The sequence below is a fragment of the Anas platyrhynchos genome, chromosome 6 (genome assembly GCF_047663525.1).
Source record: "Anas platyrhynchos isolate ZD024472 breed Pekin duck chromosome 6, IASCAAS_PekinDuck_T2T, whole genome shotgun sequence".
In the NCBI taxonomy this organism is placed as follows: domain Eukaryota; kingdom Metazoa; phylum Chordata; class Aves; order Anseriformes; family Anatidae; genus Anas; species Anas platyrhynchos.
In genome coordinates this window covers 3356689-3379619 of record NC_092592.1, presented here as the reverse complement: position 1 = coordinate 3379619, position 22931 = coordinate 3356689, and the positions used below count along the sequence as shown (strand labels likewise).

At 37.6% G+C, this 22931-nt stretch overlaps 1 protein-coding gene across 1 annotated transcript; it reads right to left on the bottom strand.

Moving 5' to 3' along the window:
- Positions 1-472: 472 nt before the first annotated feature.
- LOC140002827 (uncharacterized) lies at positions 473-21791 on the bottom strand. The gene is made up of 11 exons (XM_072040218.1): positions 21461-21791; positions 20825-20992; positions 19973-20263; positions 19682-19891; positions 9235-9351; positions 8383-8551; positions 8140-8276; positions 6914-7296; positions 5723-5792; positions 2093-5155; positions 473-621 (listed from the first exon to the last, which is right to left on the bottom strand). Exons 1-11 carry the CDS (start codon positions 21789-21791, stop codon positions 473-475), a joined length of 5088 nt encoding a protein of 1695 aa, XP_071896319.1.
- Positions 21792-22931: the final 1140 nt, after the last annotated feature.

Genomic DNA, 22931 nt, shown 5'->3' with positions numbered 1-22931 from the left:
TACTTCTCAGTAATTTTTTTTTTTTTTTTAAATAGCATTTTCATTCATAGTAGTTCTACTAATAAATCTATAGTTTTTAAAAGAATATTTACAGAACTTTAATGAAAAAATAAGACTTAAGCACATAAAATTTAAGCAGAAAATAGCTTACAATTACACTGGCAGTAAAGTAACATGGCTTCCTGGCTACTGTACTCATTACCATAAAAAAGGGGATAAATACGAGCATAAAAGATTTATTTTTCTACCTGCCATTCTGCACAAGCATCGCATGGTATAGGAACCACTATATGTATCTACTAAAACAGGCGGCATCATATCTGTAAACATATTAAGAAAAGTACTTAGATAATATCATCAGCGATAGCTTTACAAAATCTGAACTTAAAATCTGAGTGTAAGTCAAGTCACATTAAAAATTCCAATGTCATTTACAGAATCATTCTAAAAACTGGCTCTTTAACTGTTAAGACTATTTTCTTGTTCTTGCACTTGCTCTTGTGCTTGATCTTGTTGTCCTGTTCGTCCCTCCAGCAGTCTGAGTTGTCTTCACATTGCCTTCAAGTTTTTCTTCAGTTTTGTTTCTTTTCCCTTTTTTGGGTGATCCGTTTTCATCATTCTCTATTCGTAGACAGAAATATTAAATGGAAATTTATATCATAAATCAAGCATTTTATAGAAAGTCAATCTTCAGTTCCATTGTTTTTGAAGGGAGATGTCCCTAATGACTACGTTCCAAAGCTTACATCTATGAGTTCAACAAACCAGTTACAAAACCCACACTTCTGCACATCCAATATCCTTTAAAATAGGTCCCCAAGGACATACAGCTATTTCTGAAAGTAGGTTAACATTAATGAGAGCACCAAAACCAATTAGCTATTATTTTAGCTAAAAATTCTTCTACTGGTATGTAAAACTAAAACATATCTAACACTGAAGAAAAAAACAGCAAAAATGAATGTACAGCAACTAATTTATTGTCCAGCTAGAACTGCAAAGTCAGGCTTGTAGTTGTAACAAACACACTGGACGCTTCTGGAAGAATCCACATGGCACAGACCAGTGAAGCTGCTCCAAGAGATGAGCATCGACCCAAGCACCACCACTAAAATCCATGTGGGGAAAAAGGACCTCCCCCCAAAAGAAACTATTCAGACCGGTAGAAAAGCACTGGGAGAGATCAGTCCTTTGGGAGGTGCATGTAGCAGTGTCAAGAAGTGAAAACTAGCAGAAGTGTGAAGTCAATAAACCAAGAGGGGAACCTGCCACAATAGATGTACGTGTTACGTTTGGATAAGCACACGTAACAGATAAAGAGATGAAGAGAAATGAAACGAGAGCATGGCCAAATCACAATAGGATTAATGCACATAACCTGCCAGAAAATTCTTTGTGCATCTGTAAAGATTCATTACTTCCATTTTATTATATTTATTTGACGATAATTTCTTATTACAACGTGGTATCTTTAAAATTTTATCACATCCAGCTGAAAGGTTTAGGGAATATTTCAAGTGTCTGAAGCTAGAGCTCTATTGGCTTGGGGAAAATAAAACTGAAAAACAGGAAAAGTGAGAGACATGTGGAACTTCTGCTGTCATTTGAGCTCAAATACAGCTCCAAGTCCTTCTAGCACCAACTTCATTACAGCACGGATAAGTTGTACAAGCTACCCAAAACCTGGACATACAAAAGCAGGAGCTTAGATGGTATTTAGGAGAAAACAAGCACAGACAATGGGTGCTACAAATGTAATTATCATGCTATGCTCATAACCACCTGTAAGTTAGTTAATTGCTGTTATTTAACCTGCAAGTTACGGATTGAGACAGCAGAAGAGCATGAGAGCATTTGAATAACTCAGCAGAAGAGGAATACAGCTGTCAGATGCCATACAATCAATCCATTCTGCTTTGGAGAAACATCTGGTTTGTACAGGATAACCTAGCCCCTTCTTTACTTACCACTCTTTGCTACATTAAAGACCCACTCTCTATTTACATTAGACTATGGCAGCCAACAGTAATAACCTGTACAAAATTCTAGACTTAGCTATATGTAGAAAATAGAAATATTTTTTTTTCGTCACCTGATTTTGATTTTTTAGGTGGTACATCATCTGCTGGCAACAGACATTTTCTTCTGCGAGAAGTGGAAGATGTCTGTTGGGTAGGGTTAACCTCTTTTCCTTTTCCAGACTGATTACTTTCTTCAGAACCAGTGGGTATCAAACACTGCATTTCCGAAATGTTGCCGTTTTCAGGCAAGTTGCCATTGTCACGAAGAGAAGTAGCTGCCTCTGGTTTGAATTGTACATTTTTCCTCTTATTTCTCAGTTGCCTTTGTTTTTCCTGGGATGAGTTATTTTCCAGAGCTGTACCTTCACCTTCCTTAAGGATTCCGTTTTGACCTCTGTCTTCAGGCAAGACAAGCTTTTCCCTGAGAAAGGTTGAACTAGTTTCTTCAGATTTGGAAGGAACTATTTTCCTTCTGCCTGCCTTCGATGGATTTTCTTTTCCTGATTGGGTTACTTCCAAAAGTATACCCTGTTGCTCTTTGGGAGTTTCATTCTTACCATCTTCTGGCAAACCTTGAAGTGAACTAGAACTAACAGCCAGTGAAGTGATACTACACTTTTTCCCTGAGTACCCTTTTGAAAGGTCAATTTTTTCTTCGGAAGAGGGTTTTTCAGAAATCATTTGTTTAGCTTTCCTATGATTATTATTTCTGCTACTTTCTTTTGATAAGTTACGTTTTCCCCGAGCAGGAGTAGAACTTGTGGCTTCTAATAATATGGCAGCTTCATTCCTTCTGCCTCTTTTTGGTTGATCTTTTAGACTTGAAACAACTGCTCCTAACGGAACATTTTGATCTTTAAGAGCCTCTTCTTTACCATTATCTGCTGGCAAACCACGTTTTCTTCTAAGAGAAATGGAATTAGTTGTGTGTGACACTGGAGGAGTTTCTTTCCTTCTGCCCCTTCCTAATGGCTTTGCTTTTGCACAGGACACCGATTCCAAAAGCACGTTTTGTTCTTCATTAGTACTCTCCTCTTTGTCATCAGTTTCTGACAAGCCACGTTTTCTCCGGAGAGAAGCTGAACTTTTTGCCTCTGCTGCTAGATCAATCTCTTTTCTTTTGTCCCTTGCTGATGCATTTGCTTTTGCCTGCAAAGTGCTATCTCCCAATGCTGGATTTTGATCTTCTTTCACAGTCATCTTTTTATCATCACCTTCTAGCAAGCCACGTTTTTCTCTGATAGAAAGAGAACTCACCGTTTGTGATGCTACAGCAACCTCTCGCCGCCTTCGTCCTCTCAGCGGAACTTCTTCTGTTGAAGAGGGAATAGCTTCCAAAGCTGGATCTTGATCTTTTGTAGAAGTCTCATCTTTACTATGATCTTTAATTAAGGTTTCTTTTTTCGTAAAGGTAGAACAAGCTGCTTGTGGAATGGAATCAGCTTGCCTTCTTCTGCTCCTCCTTACTTCTAAAGGATTTTCTGAAGCCTCACGTTGATCATGTTTGCAAGCCATTCCTTCCTCATTCCCAGGTAAATTCCTTTCTTCTCCTAGAGCTTCGGAACTGGCTTCTTCAAGTTTAAAATTAACTCTTCTTCCTCTAAGTCTTCTACGTGTAATTCTATTATTTGGTGTTCGATTCTCTTGCAGGATTTCAGTTTGCTTTGGTTCATTTGCTTCCTGCTCATTTCTTGTCTGCTTTTGATGTCTATGAGCAATGCCATCACTGTTTAGAGCAGTTACCAATGTGTCAGCTGTGTTGTTCTGGTCTTTCATTACTTGGTGTGCCTGCTTGACACAACTAGAGGCTGAAGACTCTTTGGGAGAAGATTCCTCTGTTTCTGACTTACATTTAAGCATAAGATCTAGGCTGTTTACATCCTGGGCAAATTCATCAGCCTTCTTCTCTGAAGAGTCTTTTTTCCCTCTCCTGCTTCTAGTTCTGTTTGCTTCTTGTTTGAATTCCAAGTTGAGAACAGTTACTGGCATTTTATCTGTCTCTCCAGAAGGTGATTCTGACTTTAATCTTTGAGATGCCTTTGTAGTATTTTCCTGAGCATTTTCCGCTTCATCTCCCAGAGATACTTTCCTCTCATTTTTGGTGGGTGATTTTGTTTCCGTAATGGTTTCATTTGAAGTCTCCTTGGCTTTCTGAACATTCTGTGTATTTTCAAGTGCCATCCCGCACATGTCTGGTTTTACTTCTGTTGGTTGTTTTCTAGCATTTCTTGAAGACTTACCTCTTTTTTCTGTTACCTTTACTTCAAGTTCAGTTCTGTTTCCAGATGCTTCTGTGGGGGCAGTCTCAGAAGTCTGCTCATCACCTTGTAGTAATTTTGCTGATTGGTGTTTACGAAGTTTCCTTGTCGTCCCATGAAGTTCCTCTGAAGGAGCTTGTTCAACCTGTTCATTCCTAGCTCTTCTTTGTCTTTTGGGTGGAAGCAGTGCTTCTGTGTTTTCTATTTTTTTCATTCCTCTAGACCTCTTCTGATGCAATAGAAGAATTTCTTCTCTGTCTTCTACACTACCTTTGTCAGATGCGTTTTCAGATTTTTTTAAATCTGTTTGCAGTTGGTGATTTTCATCCTGAGTGCTACTAGATACGCCTTCTGTCTTTCTGCTTTGATCATCTTCAGTTACAGATGTGCTACTGATATCATACTCCTGCAAAGCCTGTTTCCTATTTGCAGGATCTTTTTGTAGCACTGAAGAATCTTTTTCAGGAGACTCAAGATCCTCACTAGGATGTTTTAACTCCTTAGGTTCCTTAGTTTTACCTCTTCTTGGTCTTCGAGTATCAACCTGCGTTTCCACAAGTGAAACGGTTTCAACTGTTTTCTCAACAGGATGCTTTGAAACAATTTCTTTTTCCATGCAAAGATTTGTTCTCCTTCCTCTTCCTGTATTTTTAGCTACTGAAGTTGAAGTACTGATCTCTCCCATCTCTTCTTGGATGCTCTTTTTCTCCAGACCTTGCAATTCTTTTGAATTTAAATCCTTTTCACACTGCTTTGTTGAAGGTGGATGTACAGTCTTCCTTGGTCTGCCCCTTGTTAGTCTCTGGGTAGAGTGGTCTTCGCTAGTTGACAACTTTTGTTGAGAATCTTTATCTTGTGAAGTATTTCCTTTGTCTTCTAAAACAGTTTTATTCCCCCCTACAAAGTTTGTCATATAGAAAAGAGCACAATCAAAAGTTACACATTACTATGCCCGATCAAAGTATCTCTTGAGTTTTCATTTTCCCAGTAAAGTGGTCTTGCTCAAATGAATTTATTTAATTTTAAAAAGTAACAGGGATTTAAACAGACTCCTAGAATAAAACCCAGTTTAGTACACAGAGTTATTTGTTTTATTTGACAGGTAGCACTCAAGCTTTAAGATATATTTTGAAAGTCTTTGCAAATAAAGGTGATTTTAAGTGGATACCTTAGCAACAGGTGATTTTTTGTTTGTTTGTTTTTTACACTGGTATGTTTGGAGATGCCACCGTTATTACATCAAACTACTACACCATTTTTTAAACACCAATAGAATGCCAACACTGGTTTGTGTTACAGATTACTGCTCAAATTCCCTGAGATATTTGCTCCTTCCATACTATATAATTTGGAATTTTTACAACACGTTGAAACTTCCTAACAACACACACAGTCCTGCATATTCATTATTACTCTAGTTAAAATAAAAGCGTTTGTACTTACCATACTCACGACTGCCATTAGTACAAGCAGTTACAGCATCTTCCTGCTTAGGATCCATAACATTTTCTGACCTGACCTAAGGAAATAAGCAATAATCAATACTTTTGTGTGTGTCTGACAGGACAAGAAATAGTTAACTAATAGAAAATTGGGAGTGAAACAGTTGAAAAAAGTCCTGCCAAATACTTTATGAGAAAATGAAGCCAACTTCGTTTGCTAACTGCATCATATATTTGGTACTACCACAAAATTGAACTTAATACTTGTTATCTGAGCTAGTGTAGCAGTTTTTACAGTGAAAGACAACACAGTAGAGTTTTAAAAAGCATTCAGTAAACGGGCTGAACATTGTCTAGTAAGATTAGAAAAAGAGGGTTATTGAATCTAAATCATTTGAATGTTTTGAAGTGTTTTATTGTAGTTCTACACAGACCAGCAATACTCATTTTAATCTATGGATCTGGGAGTCAACAAAAATCGAGGCTAATAAAATACACCAATGACAAGAGTGATGAAGGTGCGAATTGTAAGGTCAAAATGGTAACCCAGAGCAGCCTCAGCAGCCATTTAGGTAGGGTTCCTCTAAACAAAGTACATCCTAATACAAGCAAACAGAGTAGAATTGGTGTCCATTCAGCAAGCAGTGAATGAAAGCCTTATGGGCATGAAGAGCAATCAACTGACTACGTGGTAACACCAAATTTTGGCAAAAGCTCAGTGCTCTTGGATGTTTAAAGAAAAAAAGTGTTTTGAATTTAATCTACAAGCTATGAAGAAGCTGTACAAAAAAAAACCAAACATGCATATATCCCACTTATGAAAAGGAAGGCACAGAAAGAACTCCATTGTAGTCTGTAAGTAATTTAAGGGTGCTTTAAACATAACAGAAACAAATGACTAGAAAAAAAGTGCTCCTTCAAATTTGTACTCAGCTGCATCTTCTGGTTTTTACCCATTCACACCTGGACAAAGCTACCAAGGAAAACACAGGTTGTCAACTTCACTGTTTTCAAATAAACATCAGGTGCTCTTCCAGAAGGTATTTTGTCAGCCACAGGTCTTGTGCATGAGATATTTTAATGAAAATACAATGATATAAAACATGTCTTATTAGATGGCCTAAGAGTTCACTTCAACCACAGGCTCCAAGCTTAAATAAACTCTTTCCAAAAGCTAAAGAAAATATTTTACCTTTGTTTCCTCTGACTTCTGCTTGGCAGTCTTCATAAGCTGCTTGATGCCCGACAGGACCTCTACAAGTCCTGGCTTCTTCTCTGGGGTTTTTAATGGCTGCTTGATGGCTGATCCAACGTTGACTGACTCCAACTTCTCATCTGGTGTTTTCCTTTTACTTTCCAATTTCACCTGAGAGGCTTGTTTCTCTGCACTTAATGATACGCTGTCCACATCAAGATCTTCTTCCAGCATAGCTATTCCTTCTGGAATTCTGGAGTACATTATTTCAAATATAGACTTTGGAGATTCCTCCTCTCTCATCAAATCTGAGATGTCATGACAATCCAGTATCTCTCCTGAAGAATCTGGAGTATTTAATGGTGACACCATCATCTCTCCTGAAATAAACAGTAGGTTTATCTAATTTGGCAAACAAACTAAGCAGGAAATCCAAACATTCCAATCGCTGTATAACTAAGTAAAAAATGGATTCAATCAGCCAAAGCTTTCTACAAGCTAAATCCAAAACTGTGTTTCAGCAATTGGTTTGGTAATTAGCAAGAAGGCAATTAGCTCCTACAAGGCACAGCATACGTTAAAAAAATTAAGCCTAAAAAACCTTGATGATTTTTTATTTAATCTGATAAAAATCATTAGTATTACTACTCTGAATATTGGATAATTCATTCTTGATTTTGGTTGGTGATTCACTAGATGCTCACTTTTGCTAAATTCTTAGTAAAACAGAATTTAAAGAATTCTGAGTTATTCAGGAACACGACTGATATGCAAAGTCATATGCAAAAGACAGAAAAAAAAAGCGAAGGATCATCTTAACACAAATCTTCCTAATCTGACATTTTTCTTAAGTAGAATCTTTGCAAAATTCTACAGCATAACCACTCCCTGCCGTAAGATTTTGTCATTGAATCTAGATGTATCCCCTGACAATTGATTAAAGGATTGCCATGCTTCAACACAAGGTTTGCCTGAAACAATACTTCAGCATTTAGAAGTTCGATATAAAACTGAATGAATAAAAAAATAACACCTACCAAAAAAAATAACTGGAACTACTGGAAAATGTCCTCCAATACATGATAAAAAAAAAATCAATGGTTGCAAGATGCTTTATCTCTACACTAAGTCTGCCTAGCATTAGGCTATGCACTATCAGTGAGTTGCAGACACAGCTACCCCAAAGTATACTTTAATAATTTCTTTCCAATTAACAACCATACCAGATTCTTCAGGAGTACGCAGTTCAGAAGTGTCCATTGTCGTGCACGGTGGTGTAAGATCACTGTCACGAACAGTACTTGAAGGTGATGTTTTTCCACTCGTATTTTCTGGAGTTTTAAACATCTCAGCCAGCCCTATAAATTATATTCAGAAAAATGAGCACTTGTTTCGGAAAAAAAAAAAAAAAAAAGTGCACAGTTGGCAGAACCAGTAACAGGTTTTAAAAATCTCACAACGTAGCTGTGAAGCTTTCATCCATATTCAAGTTTTGTTTCAAGATTGGATTTTTCACCACTTTAAGGACCTGTCCAGCTATTCTACCAGTGGTAGAGTGCGCTCTGCCTACAACTACTGTAGCAGGAGATTCTGCATGACCTGTGCTAAAATGACCTTTTATTTTTCTTTCTGGAGGAAAAAAAGGAAAAAAATAAATAAATAAATAAATAAATAAAAATTAGGACACAAAGATCCCTTTTATTTAAAACCTAGCCAGAATCACTCAAGAGATTCCACAAATTTATTGGTCGTGTTTAGCTAATACAGACTGCTGGGCATACAGAAGTGGTTAAATTGCAGCTACTTTAAAGGGCTGATTCGTTGTGAAATGCAGCTCATATATTCGTTTAAGATTTGAGTGACTACGCTCAATGAGCATCTGAGACAAGTTTTCTTAGCTTTCAGAAACACTCAGGGATTATCCTGAGAGTCTTTCAGTCTTACTCCTTTCCACCTGCATAGAATCCTTTAGGTTGGGAAAGACCTTCACCATCATCCAACGACCAACCTCACCACCACGTAAAGTGGTTAAACCGGAACAGAACCTCTTTCAAACAGCACTACAGCTTCAACTACAGACAAGGGACAAATACTTACTCCATCCACCCAACACAATTAGTTATTTAGATACATTCTTAAGATGTTTTGAATTAATACATTTCAGTAAATTCAAGTAGATTTACACGCTGTGAGAAAGACACCAATACCCATTTAACATCTTGCCAAAATCTCAAACTTCCAGCTTCTGCAGTTAAATGCCAACAAGCTGTTTCAAGGTTAAGCAAACCCCCAAACCTTAAAAAGAAGTAAAACAAATACCTTTGGTGACTGTGTTGTCTTCTTCATTGGTCTTTGTTTTGGGGCACGTTTTTTAACGGCCTTTGCCTGTGGTCTTGCAACACCCAATTTTACCACTTCTGCCCAAGATTTCGCAACTACGAAGCAAAACAGACACGATAACCTTAACTGGCAGCTGTGTAAACAGGACTTCACAGCTATTTATGATTCCAAAGGATTTGCTGTAGTCAGAAATCACAATTTCAAGCTGAATCTTAACGAGTGTCCAAGCATCCAGTACGAGCGTCCAAGCATCCAGTACAAGTGTCCAAGCATCCAGTACGTTTCTACAACAAAAAGCGTCATACAGTTCCAGAATCTGTGCTAAGTGCTGACCTCACTCTGTCCTCACTCTCTGCTGGAGTTCAAAAAGCATTTGGACAGTGCTCTCAGACATGTGGTCTGATTTTCTGGGCGGTCATTTAAGGACCCAGGAGTTAAACTTGATGATCATTGTGGGTTCCTTCCAATTCAGGATATTCTGCGATTCTGTGAAATATTTTCCTCATTACAAATTTGCCATAAGCCTTTCAGTCTTGCACTTTATTTTACCTGAATTTTTCCTTAACAGAATGTAAGGTTTAACAGCAAAAAAATGTTTTTTTTTTTTTTTTTTTGTTTTTTTGTTTTTTTGTTTTTTTGCTTTTTTTTTTTTTTTTTTTGTTTTGTTTGTTTGTTTTTTGTTTGTTTTAAGTGAAACATATCCAGGATTAACCAGGAAGGCCTGTGATTTTATCTCACCATATAATAGGACTATCACTGAGACACTGCACACAGACACTGCACACAGCATGTTATTCACAACTTTAAAATGATTCTACAAAAAACGAAGATAGCAAAGAATAATAAATTGCCAGATGAATGTTGATATTGATGGGAAATTTTAAATTTGACTTTGAAAGAGTCAAATTGATATAATTTGTTTTCATAAATTAAAGACATCTCATCTTTAAGTGTTTTCATAAAGATTAAATTTTCAAGAACCAGATTCCCTCTCAATTTTTCCAGTGGTATCAAAACTATTTTGACCAACATTTGAATTTGAATGTTCAACAATTAAAATATTTGTGTCTCAATGGTTATCATCCATGATGTCTGCCATACACCCAACACTTACAGGCAGTCCAGTCTACAACTGACAGTGTGTGAACTGGCTAGGGAAAAAGGCATAAAGAAACTAAGCTGAATACAGGTAAAATGCATGTTTTCACCAACAAAAATTATTGAACTGAAATTGTATCAGTTATATACTACTCCAAATTGAGGGACTTGGAGGATCAATACCGCAATTAACCTAACAAACAGAACCTTACTTAATGACTTTAATTCACGTGAAAGATTCACCCCACTGCCATTCCTCCCTCATTCTGTCCTCCTGGTGAGGCCAGGAGTGTCCCGAGAGCACATAGAAGTGTGCCCAAAGGGAATTGCTGATTTTGGAGGCACAAGGTGCCTATGGGGCCAGGTCGGGAGCTGGGCTGGGATGAGCTCCATCAGGCAGCCGGACCAGGCCCGTTTCCAGCGTGGCGGACGAGCAGCCTTTGCCCTGAAACTCAAAAGTCAAACTCTGTCGCTGACTTCCCTTATTAAAATGGGAGCGTGGTTGAGAGGGGCCATCTCTTGCCTGGGGATGCCAGTCTTTCCCTGTAGTTAATGGAAAGAAGGAGGCTTCTCTAGAGGGCGAAGGCGAGCTGAAACCTCAGCTGGAGTGCCCTGGAGGTACTGCTGTGTCTCCACTGCCTACACAGGGATCTTGGGAGGCAGGTCTCCGGGTGATCAAATTAGTCTTTGTGTCTGCCTCATTCCCTAATTGTCAGTAGATATCCCAACTAGTGAACAATGTACAGCATAACAAAGGAGGCACACATATAAAAAGGAGCAGAATTAGCCTGCGCTAATTGGTGGGCCTGACTTTGCTGACAGGAACCAGGCAGTTAAGAGGAGGGCTAGGAAGTAATTCACTAACTAAAATACACCTCAGAACACAGTAGTAAAATGATTTTATCTTGGTAATTTGACAGACTGGAACAGCAACAGATGAAAGTTTTTCATTTGTTTGTTTTAACCTGGCCCAGCTACCAGGTCAGACTGCTAGAAGTCTCGGCTGTTGATGTAAATGAGTTGAAGGCTTTGACTTGAAACTTGTTCTCGGTGGGTCCGATTAAAGTGAATTTGGCCCTCGTTTTACATGTGATTTCTGACAAAATGATCTGTCTGACCCTCCTACAGGGTGTTATCATTGTCCTTTATTTAAAAATAGGTCATTTGGAGCTTTATGTACGTACACAAAATATTAATTACAAAATTCACACAACTTCCACAGTTGGCTGGCTTGCAGAATATTTCTCTCAAACAAAACCAAGGATTTAAAACTTTGCCTTACTTTGCCTTAGTAAATGTGCTTTTAGCTTGTTAAGAAAAGCCCAATCTTTAAATATAATTTAAAGCTCTAATTAGTTGATTTTAGGCAATTTTTTTTTGACATTTTAATGGCAAGGATACCTGGATTTTTTCTGGTATTCATGAAGATATTTGATAAAAAGGTAGATGCAACTCTCTCTGAAAATAGCAAAAAAACAAGTTCATGGGATCTTTTCTAAGCCATACAGTAGCCATTTAGATTTTCTTATATGCTTTCATAGCTATCCAGGAGCCTGGTAAAGGCTCTTAATTGCAGAACTTCCCAATTTCTACTCCACTAGCACTTCTTTAACTAGGTCTTTTCCTCCAAAATACAATCCTGTCACTGAAGGAAATAATACTGAGGAAATGAAATATGGAAGTTAAATATTAACTTTTTTTTCCCTTTTTAGAGAAAAAAAAAAAAAATATATATATATATATATATATATACTTTTCAGATGGCTGCAAGTCTGAGCAGTCCTTTCATCTCCCACTCTCAATGCAAAAGATGCATTTCTAGAAATGGCACGCAAGTTTTATGGTTAATAAAATAGTTTATTGCGCCATTATTGTTAAGAAGTTTTTCTTGCAATGGAAAAGCATTCAGGTACACACTAAAACAACACCAATCCCACAGAATATGGTGTTTGTTCAAGCATTCAAACTTGATTAAACTTCTCTTTCAAAGTACTGCTGCATCACAGTTCAGTGAGCCCAAATCTCTCCTAATGCTTGGACACTTCTGATAAAGGATTTGTGTCAGGAACGTGTTTTAAAGTGCTGTTCTGAAGTCGGAATAGTTCTAGACAGAGATATTCAACTTCCTGCTAGGGAGAGGTGCTCAAATTAAGCATAAGAAGGTACTTGTATCTACCCTGAGTACCATAAAAAGCTATCAGATGACCCAATATAACTGACAGTTAAAATTCTACTTCTACATCACCTTCTTCCAGTGTATTGCCTCCCCAAATTCGAGCCCTTCAAGTGCACATACAAGCGCAAGTCACAAGCCTCAGAATATTCACTAACTGATTTTTGGAGATGCAAGTAACCCCAAAGGCTTTTTTTTTTTTTTTTTTTTTTTTAAAAGAAGGGTGCAAGTTCCACCTGTTTCAGTTTTATTTTGTTTGTTTGTTTTCTTTTGTTTTTTCTTCCTCCCCTGAGGACAAACCATAAATTCTATCCTAAAGAAGCAAGAAAGGAAGCTGAAATAAGAATCTATGGAGATGACATCCTCAAAGATCATCAATTACCTGATATCTTTTAATCTTTGAGAATTGGCTCCATCAGATCTCAGCCTTTGGGAAATTATCGAACCTGATAGTGTTTACAACTCAGCATCAAGGTTAACAACTACAATCACACTGTTCTCTCCAAATAGCATTGCACCTTAGTGTCAAGTCAGGAGAGGAATGCCATGGAAAGATACAAATTAAAAGATGGAAAATTCAAACCAATACAGGTTTTCTTGTAATTAAGCAGCTGATCTTGTTATCAAGAAACTTTTTTGAGCTATGAACTCACAGTAGTCAGAAAGGATATTGGATATGAAAGAGAAAGTCAAGAGTAAATGACATATCTCTATATAAACTATATCATTGATTACAGTACAGGTTTGAAATATTAAAATCTAATGTCAGGATTATTTTTTTATTTTTTTATTTTTGGAAGATTGCGTAGAAAATATGAATACCGAGTTAACTAAACGCTCAGCCTTACAGCGAATATTTTAGTTACCCATTTTAATAAAATGTGACCAGGCTCTTAAACAAAAATAGAATAATAAAAAATAATAATAAAATGGACTGCATATTTACTATCTTACTGTATCCATGTAAAATGTTATTTAAAATTTTATTTAAAAGCCTTTCTGGAGAGTATATATTATACCATTACTGAAAATTATATTATCTTTACATACTTGCAGGTATTTATGGAATGTTCTTGTTTCTTTTGGACAGATAAAATATATATATATGTTTTTGCCTTTCAAAATATAGTTTTCAAATATATTGAACCCAAAAAAAGTCTGATGCACTGTCAGGCACCTCAATTTCTTATACGTCTCCCTAGTTTGGTATAAAGGAAACAGTCTGCTGATGAAAAGAAAGGCAACTGTGATATTCTTTCTTATGTTTATTTTACCTGGCCATGGATATTCACCACCACTCTTCACCAACATTATTTAGTACTCATTCTCTACTGTTCTACTGTCTAAATATCTCTCTCCTCCTTAAAATATATTTATAAATGTAAAAATATATAGACACATACAGAGAAAACTATGAATCCAAATAAAGCCATGAGTAACTGTAAACATATTTTTATGAATTCCTGGAAGCTACATTTATTATATAAAACAAACAAACAAACAAACGAAAACACAAACACAGAATTAAAGTCAACTTTATTTTATTTACTATTGTCAAACAAAAACTTTCTAGGGCAAGACATTAAAAGAAGTGAGGCATATATAGAAACTTAATTACATTCTTTCAAAATCCATAGTCAAAACATCCTAGTTCAATGGACAAGTAGCACATTATGTGGTGTACAAAAGTGTTACTGCAGATAAAGACATTATGGCGACATCTGCCTGGCACTTTAACACCTCCTTATATTAAAAATTACATACACCTTATATTAAAAATTACATACACTTCCAATGCTAAGGATCAGCTGTTTCTCCACCTTATGTTTTCAGTCTATGCCTCTTGAAAAATGCAGAAATATTTCTTTAAGTGAAAGCCAAACAGTATTTGGAAATAAATAAATAAATACATAAGTAAATGAAGTCTTTGCTATGATCACTTACAGTTCATACCTGGGGACAGAAAAGGACACTGTAAAGTCACATCCCAAAGGTAAATAAATCAAGGTAGTGATGGAGTTATAAATACCTCCACATAGGATATTTTACAATTTGTATTGAAAATAAGCATTACAGAATTTCTGAGTTTCTCTTAAATTATTTTTGTGTCACTTTCTTTCAGAAGTTCTGCATAGGTACCCTTGTTTTTCCCTTGAATATTTACCTAGCATAAGACTCAGAATATTTTAGCTTGAGACTCAGACCATTTTAGAAGATATTTTCGTGTAATAAAAGAATTGCAATTTGCATTCTTTAAGGACACCACCACCTTCCAGAAACACATTAAATGAAGCAGAATGAAATCGAAGTAGGGCAGTTTGGGAATTATTTTCAGCTGTGTTGCAGCTCTGAAGGGCTCTTTCAAGTTAGGCATTCAATTTAGGCAAAAATACCTGGCTTCTTGTAGAGTTTATAACCTAAAGGCTATTGATTTGGCAGTATCAAAGTCGGTGAAGATTCCTGGAAGGAGCTGAGTGTCGGTGTACACTCAGGAGATGACCAATGACACAAGACATGGGATGACAATCGCACATTTATATTTGCCATCAAAATTTTTGAGAAAATAGTTAACTTGAGACTCCTAGCTATACTTGAGAGCAAATTGCAAGATATTTATGCGTACTATGTTACAGAAAATAATCCTATGACACATTTTTCCTTGTGGGGCTGTGAGTCTCACGAGATGAAGGTTGACCACCTTCTGTCCCCCTGAACTACTGTAATGGTACAGATCTGGTCGACACGTCACCATTTGCCTAGGGATGGATACCACTTTTTCTTTACTCATGTTTAGCTTGTACTAAATAGTAATATAAAAGTAGAAAATAAATTAGTTCACTGCCACAGAGATATCAAATGTATATCAAGTATTAATTATGCGTTTAGTATGTTCAGAAATTGGTAACTCAGCTCTGAAAAATATATATAAGTGTATAACTTTGATAACTTTATATGCATACTTTACATATACATAGAAAGTCACAAACTAGGAGCAAACAAAAAATGAGATATCAGACAGAATCACTGGAGACAAAAATATATATATTAATTAGAATCAGAAAATATGCCTGTGTTCAGCTCTATTTCTCAATAAGGCTATAACGTTTGCATACGTATGGTTCACTGGAGCTTGTTCTCACTGTAGGTGTGTTGGTAGGACTTTGCTTTCCTCTGAGATTCTACAACTAAAGTAGGTTATTTTTTCCCATTCTGTGTTAAACAGACACATAATTTACTTCAAACCACTGTTACCATTGCTCCCCGAAATGATGTGCATAGGCTGCTGATCTTTAAAACTTGTTAAAATACATGTATATACATATATATATACATGTATATCAGTTTACTAGTTTTGAAGAGACAGACTTCAAAACAAATCAGAGACACCAAATACTTGAGTTTAAAATCCTGTATAAAACCTTTAACGTGACCTGTAGAATTACCAATTCTGCTGCATGAAAGTCACAGATACTGTCTTAAAACAAGAGTGTGGACTCTTTCTGCTGGTGTCAGTTAGGACGAGGCTGGTTTTTAGAATAAAAGCAAGGACAAAACTAACAATCATCTTTAGAAGGGAATTTCTTGCACTGCCCCAAAAGGCCATTAGGACCTCTTTTGCTAAGCGAGGCCCCATTTCTGTAGTATCTCAGCAGACAGAGTCAGCTGCTCTTTATGGACTATTATTTACTTATTAATTAGATATTTCAAGTCAATTTACTTAGTCTGGGCATTAGCTGCTCAACAGAAAACAACCACAGAGCAGTTACTTTCCTGTGGATCGCAGCCCCAATTAATAAGCCCGAGTGGCTGAATGGGGAGCAAGCTCAGGCCCTGTGTGGCAGTGGGGTTAAGCAGTCACAGCCCAGCTCCTGGCACGCTTCGTTAGCCCCCGCTCATCAGCAGTCACGTGCTGACCACAGCTGAAGTGGTGGGATGTGTGATACCCTAACGCAGTGTGCCAGGTGCTATGAAAAATGATTTGCTCCTAGCGGCGCTATCTAGTTAAGGGTGTTCTCTCAGTTCTTTTGAAGTGGTTTGTGAAAAGGAGCCGAGAATCCCCCCTCCTGCTTCTTTCAAGAACTTTGTTTGGAAAAAAAAAGAATATTGCCCTGTTAGGAAAGCCTTAATTAGGTTTTATCCAATGAGTCAAGAGTAACATTTATGCAGAACAGCTTTTGTGTGGTGAATGTCTTGTTTGCACAACCTGTGACACTCAACAAACCCAAACAAAATGCCCCTTTGCTCATCTCGCTGACGAGCTCTTCACTTTGCACAGCTTGGCACAGAGGCCAAGATGCCCTCTTATATCCTAGTTGCAGCTACTGAATGGAAAACAAGGCAGCTCCTTCAATGCAGTGATGGAAACTTGGCAAGTGTTCTTCCTCTACCCTCACAACTCCGTGCCTCTGCCCAAGGCTTTCATCTCCTCTGGTATGGAGGCCGCCTCACTATCGAACACGTACTAGCTAAATTAGGGAAGATGGAATGATCCCTTATCATTAAGGCTGTGTGTAATGCAATTAAAATGGAGCATTTTCTCACAGCACAAGAGTTCAGCCCTGTTCTCATTCTGAAAAAAAAAAATAAAATAAAAAATAAAAATTGGGGTGTGCCTTAGGACTTTGATTTGTTAGAAATTACTGCCTTGAATAATTATGGGATGATATTAAAGACTGAAATGACAGAGAAAGAGCAACTTAGAGGCACTTGCTTCTCTTACATAACTGCAAGAACAAAAAATACAGGTTGGAACACGGAAGACAGCAAGGCTGTGAAGCTGACCTAGAAGGGTACTTATATCATGAGCTTCCAGAGGTCAAAGCGCTGCTGTTATTTCCTCTTTCTACCCACATTGCATAGGGAAAGCTACTAAGCCAAATGACAAATTGATCCCAAGCACATCACCTTCAAGGGGTTACAAATGCCAAGCTGCTTTGTCCTGTTTCTCTTCTGAATCTGTTGGTGGCTATCACCAGGTTTCTTTGGAAAACAACCAAACCAACCAAAAGGGATACTTCTAAGCAGCAGCCAGTAGGGGCCGACACAGGATTAGGTTCGTGAAGATGGCTTTGTGAAGTCTCCCTGTTGCAGTTAAGGAGACTGAGTCACAAACAGAGCAGGAGAAAATGAGTGCAAGGAAACTGGAGTTGTTCAACATGCAAGGACTTCATATAGATCCAGTAAAATCGGTAAAATTCTGTAAAACTCCAAGGTCACTAGTCTAGACCTACTGCTTGAGTTGTTGCTGAGACAAGAAGCATGAAGCTACATGTCCTGGAATTTGGGATGATCATAAATCCTGCACCACAGACCCAATTAAACATCTTGGGTGAAGATACTCCTCTCATTTCAGAGGCTGCAACCTAAGCTGGTGGAAGCAACCCCTCACTCCTCTTGTGGTAACACTTTGAAAACACGGATTTCACAAATCAGAACTTGCCCAAAGGGCCATTCATCTTCTCCAAAAGAAGCCCTAAGAAAAACATCAGAAAATAAACTCTATCTGTCCTTCCATAGAAATCTATTACTCCTCCTAGACTATATGAAAATGTAGGTTCTTAACTGGGGTCTTAAAAATGCATAGATACCTGAGCTGAATTTTTTTTTTTTTTTTTTTTTTTTTTTTGCATTTCATAGAGGAACAGAAAGCTACCACCCTTTGAGATGTGTGCACGCCAACATTATCCACAGGCCGCAGACACTGACCTCTAGAAAATATTCTCCAAACCACATTCAGTACTCCACATCAGCTGCAGCTCTGAAAAGGGCAACATCGCAACCTCATACGCTCACTGCTCCTCTTCCCAGTGCTCACCTCCCTTTACAAGCACTGCACAGCGTGGCCATGTTTACAAGAGAATTGCCTGAATTTCAGAGGCACCCACATTACACTTCCAAAAATTATGGCATTTGGCTAAAAAAATTAAATATGGTTGTAAGAGGACAGTAGTAATTACATCTTTAATTATTCCTAAGAACACAAAACACTTAAGTCCTAAATTGTTTACAAATTTAACGGCTTACAAACCCGTACTTCTCAGTAATTTTTTTTTTTTTTTTTAAATAGCATTTTCATTCATAGTAGTTCTACTAATAAATCTATAGTTTTTAAAAGAATATTTACAGAACTTTAATGAAAAAATAAGACTTAAGCACATAAAATTTAAGCAGAAAATAGCTTACAATTACACTGGCAGTAAAGTAACATGGCTTCCTGGCTACTGTACTCATTACCATAAAAAAGGGGATAAATACGAGCATAAAAGATTTATTTTTCTACCTGCCATTCTGCACAAGCATCGCATGGTATAGGAACCACTATATGTATCTACTAAAACAGGCGGCATCATATCTGTAAACATATTAAGAAAAGTACTTAGATAATATCATCAGCGATAGCTTTACAAAATCTGAACTTAAAATCTGAGTGTAAGTCAAGTCACATTAAAAATTCCAATGTCATTTACAGAATCATTCTAAAAACTGGCTCTTTAACTGTTAAGACTATTTTCTTGTTCTTGCACTTGCTCTTGTGCTTGATCTTGTTGTCCTGTTCGTCCCTCCAGCAGTCTGAGTTGTCTTCACATTGCCTTCAAGTTTTTCTTCAGTTTTGTTTCTTTTCCCTTTTTTGGGTGATCCGTTTTCATCATTCTCTATTCGTAGACAGAAATATTAAATGGAAATTTATATCATAAATCAAGCATTTTATAGAAAGTCAATCTGGAAAGTGAAACTCACCCAAAACCTGGACATACAAAAGCAGGAGCTTAGATGGTATTTAGGAGAAAACAAGCACAGACAATGGGTGCTACAAATGTAATTATCATGCTATGCTCATAACCACCTGTAAGTTAGTTAATTGCTGTTATTTAACCTGCAAGTTACGGGTTGAGACAGCAGAAGAGCATGAGAGCATTTGAATAACTCAGCAGAAGAGGAATACAGCTGTCAGATGCCATACAATCAATCCATTCTGCTTTGGAGAAACATCTGGTTTGTACAGGATAACCTAGCCCCTTCTTTACTTACCACTCTTTGCTACATTAAAGACCCACTCTCTATTTACATTAGACTATGGCAGCCAACAGTAATAACCTGTACAAAATTCTAGACTTAGCTATATGTAGAAAATAGAAATATTTTTTTTTCCTCACCTGATTTTGATTTTTTAGGTGGTACATCATCTGCTGGCAACAGACATTTTCTTCTGCGAGAAGTGGAAGTTGTCTGTTGGGTAGGGTTAACCTCTTTTCCTTTTCCAGACTGATTACTTTCTTCAGAACCAGTGGGTATCAAACACTGCATTTCCGAAATGTTGCCGTTTTCAGGCAAGTTGCCATTGTCACGAAGAGAAGTAGCTGCCTCTGGTTTGAATTGTACATTTTTCCTCTTATTTCTCAGTTGCCTTTGTTTTTCCTGGGATGAGTTATTTTCCAGAGCTGTACCTTCACCTTCCTTAAGGATTCCGTTTTGACCTCTGTCTTCAGGCAAGACAAGCTTTTCCCCGAGAAAGGTTGAACTAGTTTCTTCAGATTTGGAAGGAACTATTTTCCTTCTGCCTGCCTTCGATGGATTTTCTTTTCCTGATTGGGTTACTTCCAAAAGTATACCCTGTTGCTCTTTGGGAGTTTCATTCTTACCATCTTCTGGCAAACCTTGAAGTGAACTAGAACTAACAGCCACTGAAGTGATACTACACTTTTTCCCTGAGTACCCTTTTGAAAGGTCAATTTTTTCTTCGGAAGAGGGTTTTTCAGAAATCATTTGTTTAGCTTTCCTATGATTATTATTTCTGCTACTTTCTTTTGATAAGTTACGTTTTCCCCGAGCAGGAGTAGAACTTGTGGCTTCTAATAATATGGCAGCTTCATTCCTTCTGCCTCTTTTTGGTTGATCTTTTAGACTTGAAACAACTGCTCCTAACGGAACATTTTGATCTTTAAGAGCCTCTTCTTTACCATTATCTGCTGGCAAACCACGTTTTCTTCTAAGAGAAATGGAATTAGTTGTGTGTGACACTGGAGGAGTTTCTTTCCTTCTGCCCCTTCCTAATGGCTTTGCTTTTGCACAGGACACCGATTCCAAAAGCACGTTTTGTTCTTCATTAGTACTCTCCTCTTTGTCATCAGTTTCTGACAAGCCACGTTTTCTCCGGAGAGAAGCTGAACTTTTTGCCTCTGCTGCTAGATCAATCTCTTTTCTTTTGTCCCTTGCTGATGCATTTGCTTTTGCCTGCAAAGTGCTATCTCCCAATGCTGGATTTTGATCTTCTTTCACAGTCATCTTTTTATCATCACCTTCTAGCAAGCCACGTTTTTCTCTGATAGAAAGAGAACTCACCGTTTGTGATGCTACAGCAACCTCTCGCCGCCTTCGTCCTCTCAGCGGAACTTCTTCTGTTGAAGAGGGAATAGCTTCCAAAGCTGGATCTTGATCTTTTGTAGAAGTCTCATCTTTACTATGATCTTTAATTAAGGTTTCTTTTTTCGTAAAGGTAGAACAAGCTGCTTGTGGAATGGAATCAGCTTGCCTTCTTCTGCTCCTCCTTACTTCTAAAGGATTTTCTGAAGCCTCACGTTGATCATGTTTGCAAGCCATTCCTTCCTCATTCCCAGGTAAATTCCTTTCTTCTCCTAGAGCTTCGGAACTGGCTTCTTCAAGTTTAAAATTAACTCTTCTTCCTCTAAGTCTTCTACGTGTAATTCTATTATTTGGTGTTCGATTCTCTTGCAGGATTTCAGTTTGCTTTGGTTCATTTGCTTCCTGCTCATTTCTTGTCTGCTTTTGATGTCTATGAGCAATGCCATCACTGTTTAGAGCAGTTACCAATGTGTCAGCTGTGTTGTTCTGGTCTTTCATTACTTGGTGTGCCTGCTTGACACAACTAGAGGCTGAAGACTCTTTGGGAGAAGATTCCTCTGTTTCTGACTTACATTTAAGCATAAGATCTAGGCTGTTTACATCCTGGGCAAATTCATCAGCCTTCTTCTCTGAAGAGTCTTTTTTCCCTCTCCTGCTTCTAGTTCTGTTTGCTTCTTGTTTGAATTCCAAGTTGAGAACAGTTACTGGCATTTTATCTGTCTCTCCAGAAGGTGATTCTGACTTTAATCTTTGAGATGCCTTTGTAGTATTTTCCTGAGCATTTTCCGCTTCATCTCCCAGAGATACTTTCCTCTCATTTTTGGTGGGTGATTTTGTTTCCGTAATGGTTTCATTTGAAGTCTCCTTGGCTTTCTGAACATTCTGTGTATTTTCAAGTGCCATCCCGCACATGTCTGGTTTTACTTCTGTTGGTTGTTTTCTAGCATTTCTTGAAGACTTACCTCTTTTTTCTGTTACCTTTACTTCAAGTTCAGTTCTGTTTCCAGATGCTTCTGTGGGGGCAGTCTCAGAAGTCTGCTCATCACCTTGTAGTAATTTTGCTGATTGGTGTTTACGAAGTTTCCTTGTCGTCCCATGAAGTTCCTCTGAAGGAGCTTGTTCAACCTGTTCATTCCTAGCTCTTCTTTGTCTTTTGGGTGGAAGCAGTGCTTCTGTGTTTTCTATTTTTTTCATTCCTCTAGACCTCTTCTGATGCAATAGAAGAATTTCTTCTCTGTCTTCTACACTACCTTTGTCAGATGCGTTTTCAGATTTTTTTAAATCTGTTTGCAGTTGGTGATTTTCATCCTGAGTGCTACTAGATACGCCTTCTGTCTTTCTGCTTTGATCATCTTCAGTTACAGATGTGCTACTGATATCATACTCCTGCAAAGCCTGTTTCCTATTTGCAGGATCTTTTTGTAGCACTGAAGAATCTTTTTCAGAAGACTCAAGATCCTCACTAGGATGTTTTAACTCCTTAGGTTCCTTAGTTTTACCTCTTCTTGGTCTTCGAGTATCAACCTGCGTTTCCACAAGTGAAACGGTTTCAACTGTTTTCTCAACAGGATGCTTTGAAACAATTTCTTTTTCCATGCAAAGATTTGTTCTCCTTCCTCTTCCTGTATTTTTAGCTACTGAAGTTGAAGTACTGATCTCTCCCATCTCTTCTTGGATGCTCTTTTTCTCCAGACCTTGCAATTCTTTTGAATTTAAATCCTTTTCACACTGCTTTGTTGAAGGTGGATGTACAGTCTTCCTTGGTCTGCCCCTTGTTAGTCTCTGGGTAGAGTGGTCTTTGCTAGTTGACAACTTTTGTTGAGAATCTTTATCTTGTGAAGTATTTCCTTTGTCTTCTAAAACAGTTTTATTCCCCCCTACAAAGTTTGTCATATAGAAAAGAGCACAATCAAAAGTTACACATTACTATGCCCGATCAAAGTATCTCTTGAGTTTTCATTTTCCCAGTAAAGTGGTCTTGCTCAAATGAATTTATTTAATTTTAAAAAGTAACAGGGATTTAAACAGACTCCTAGAATAAAA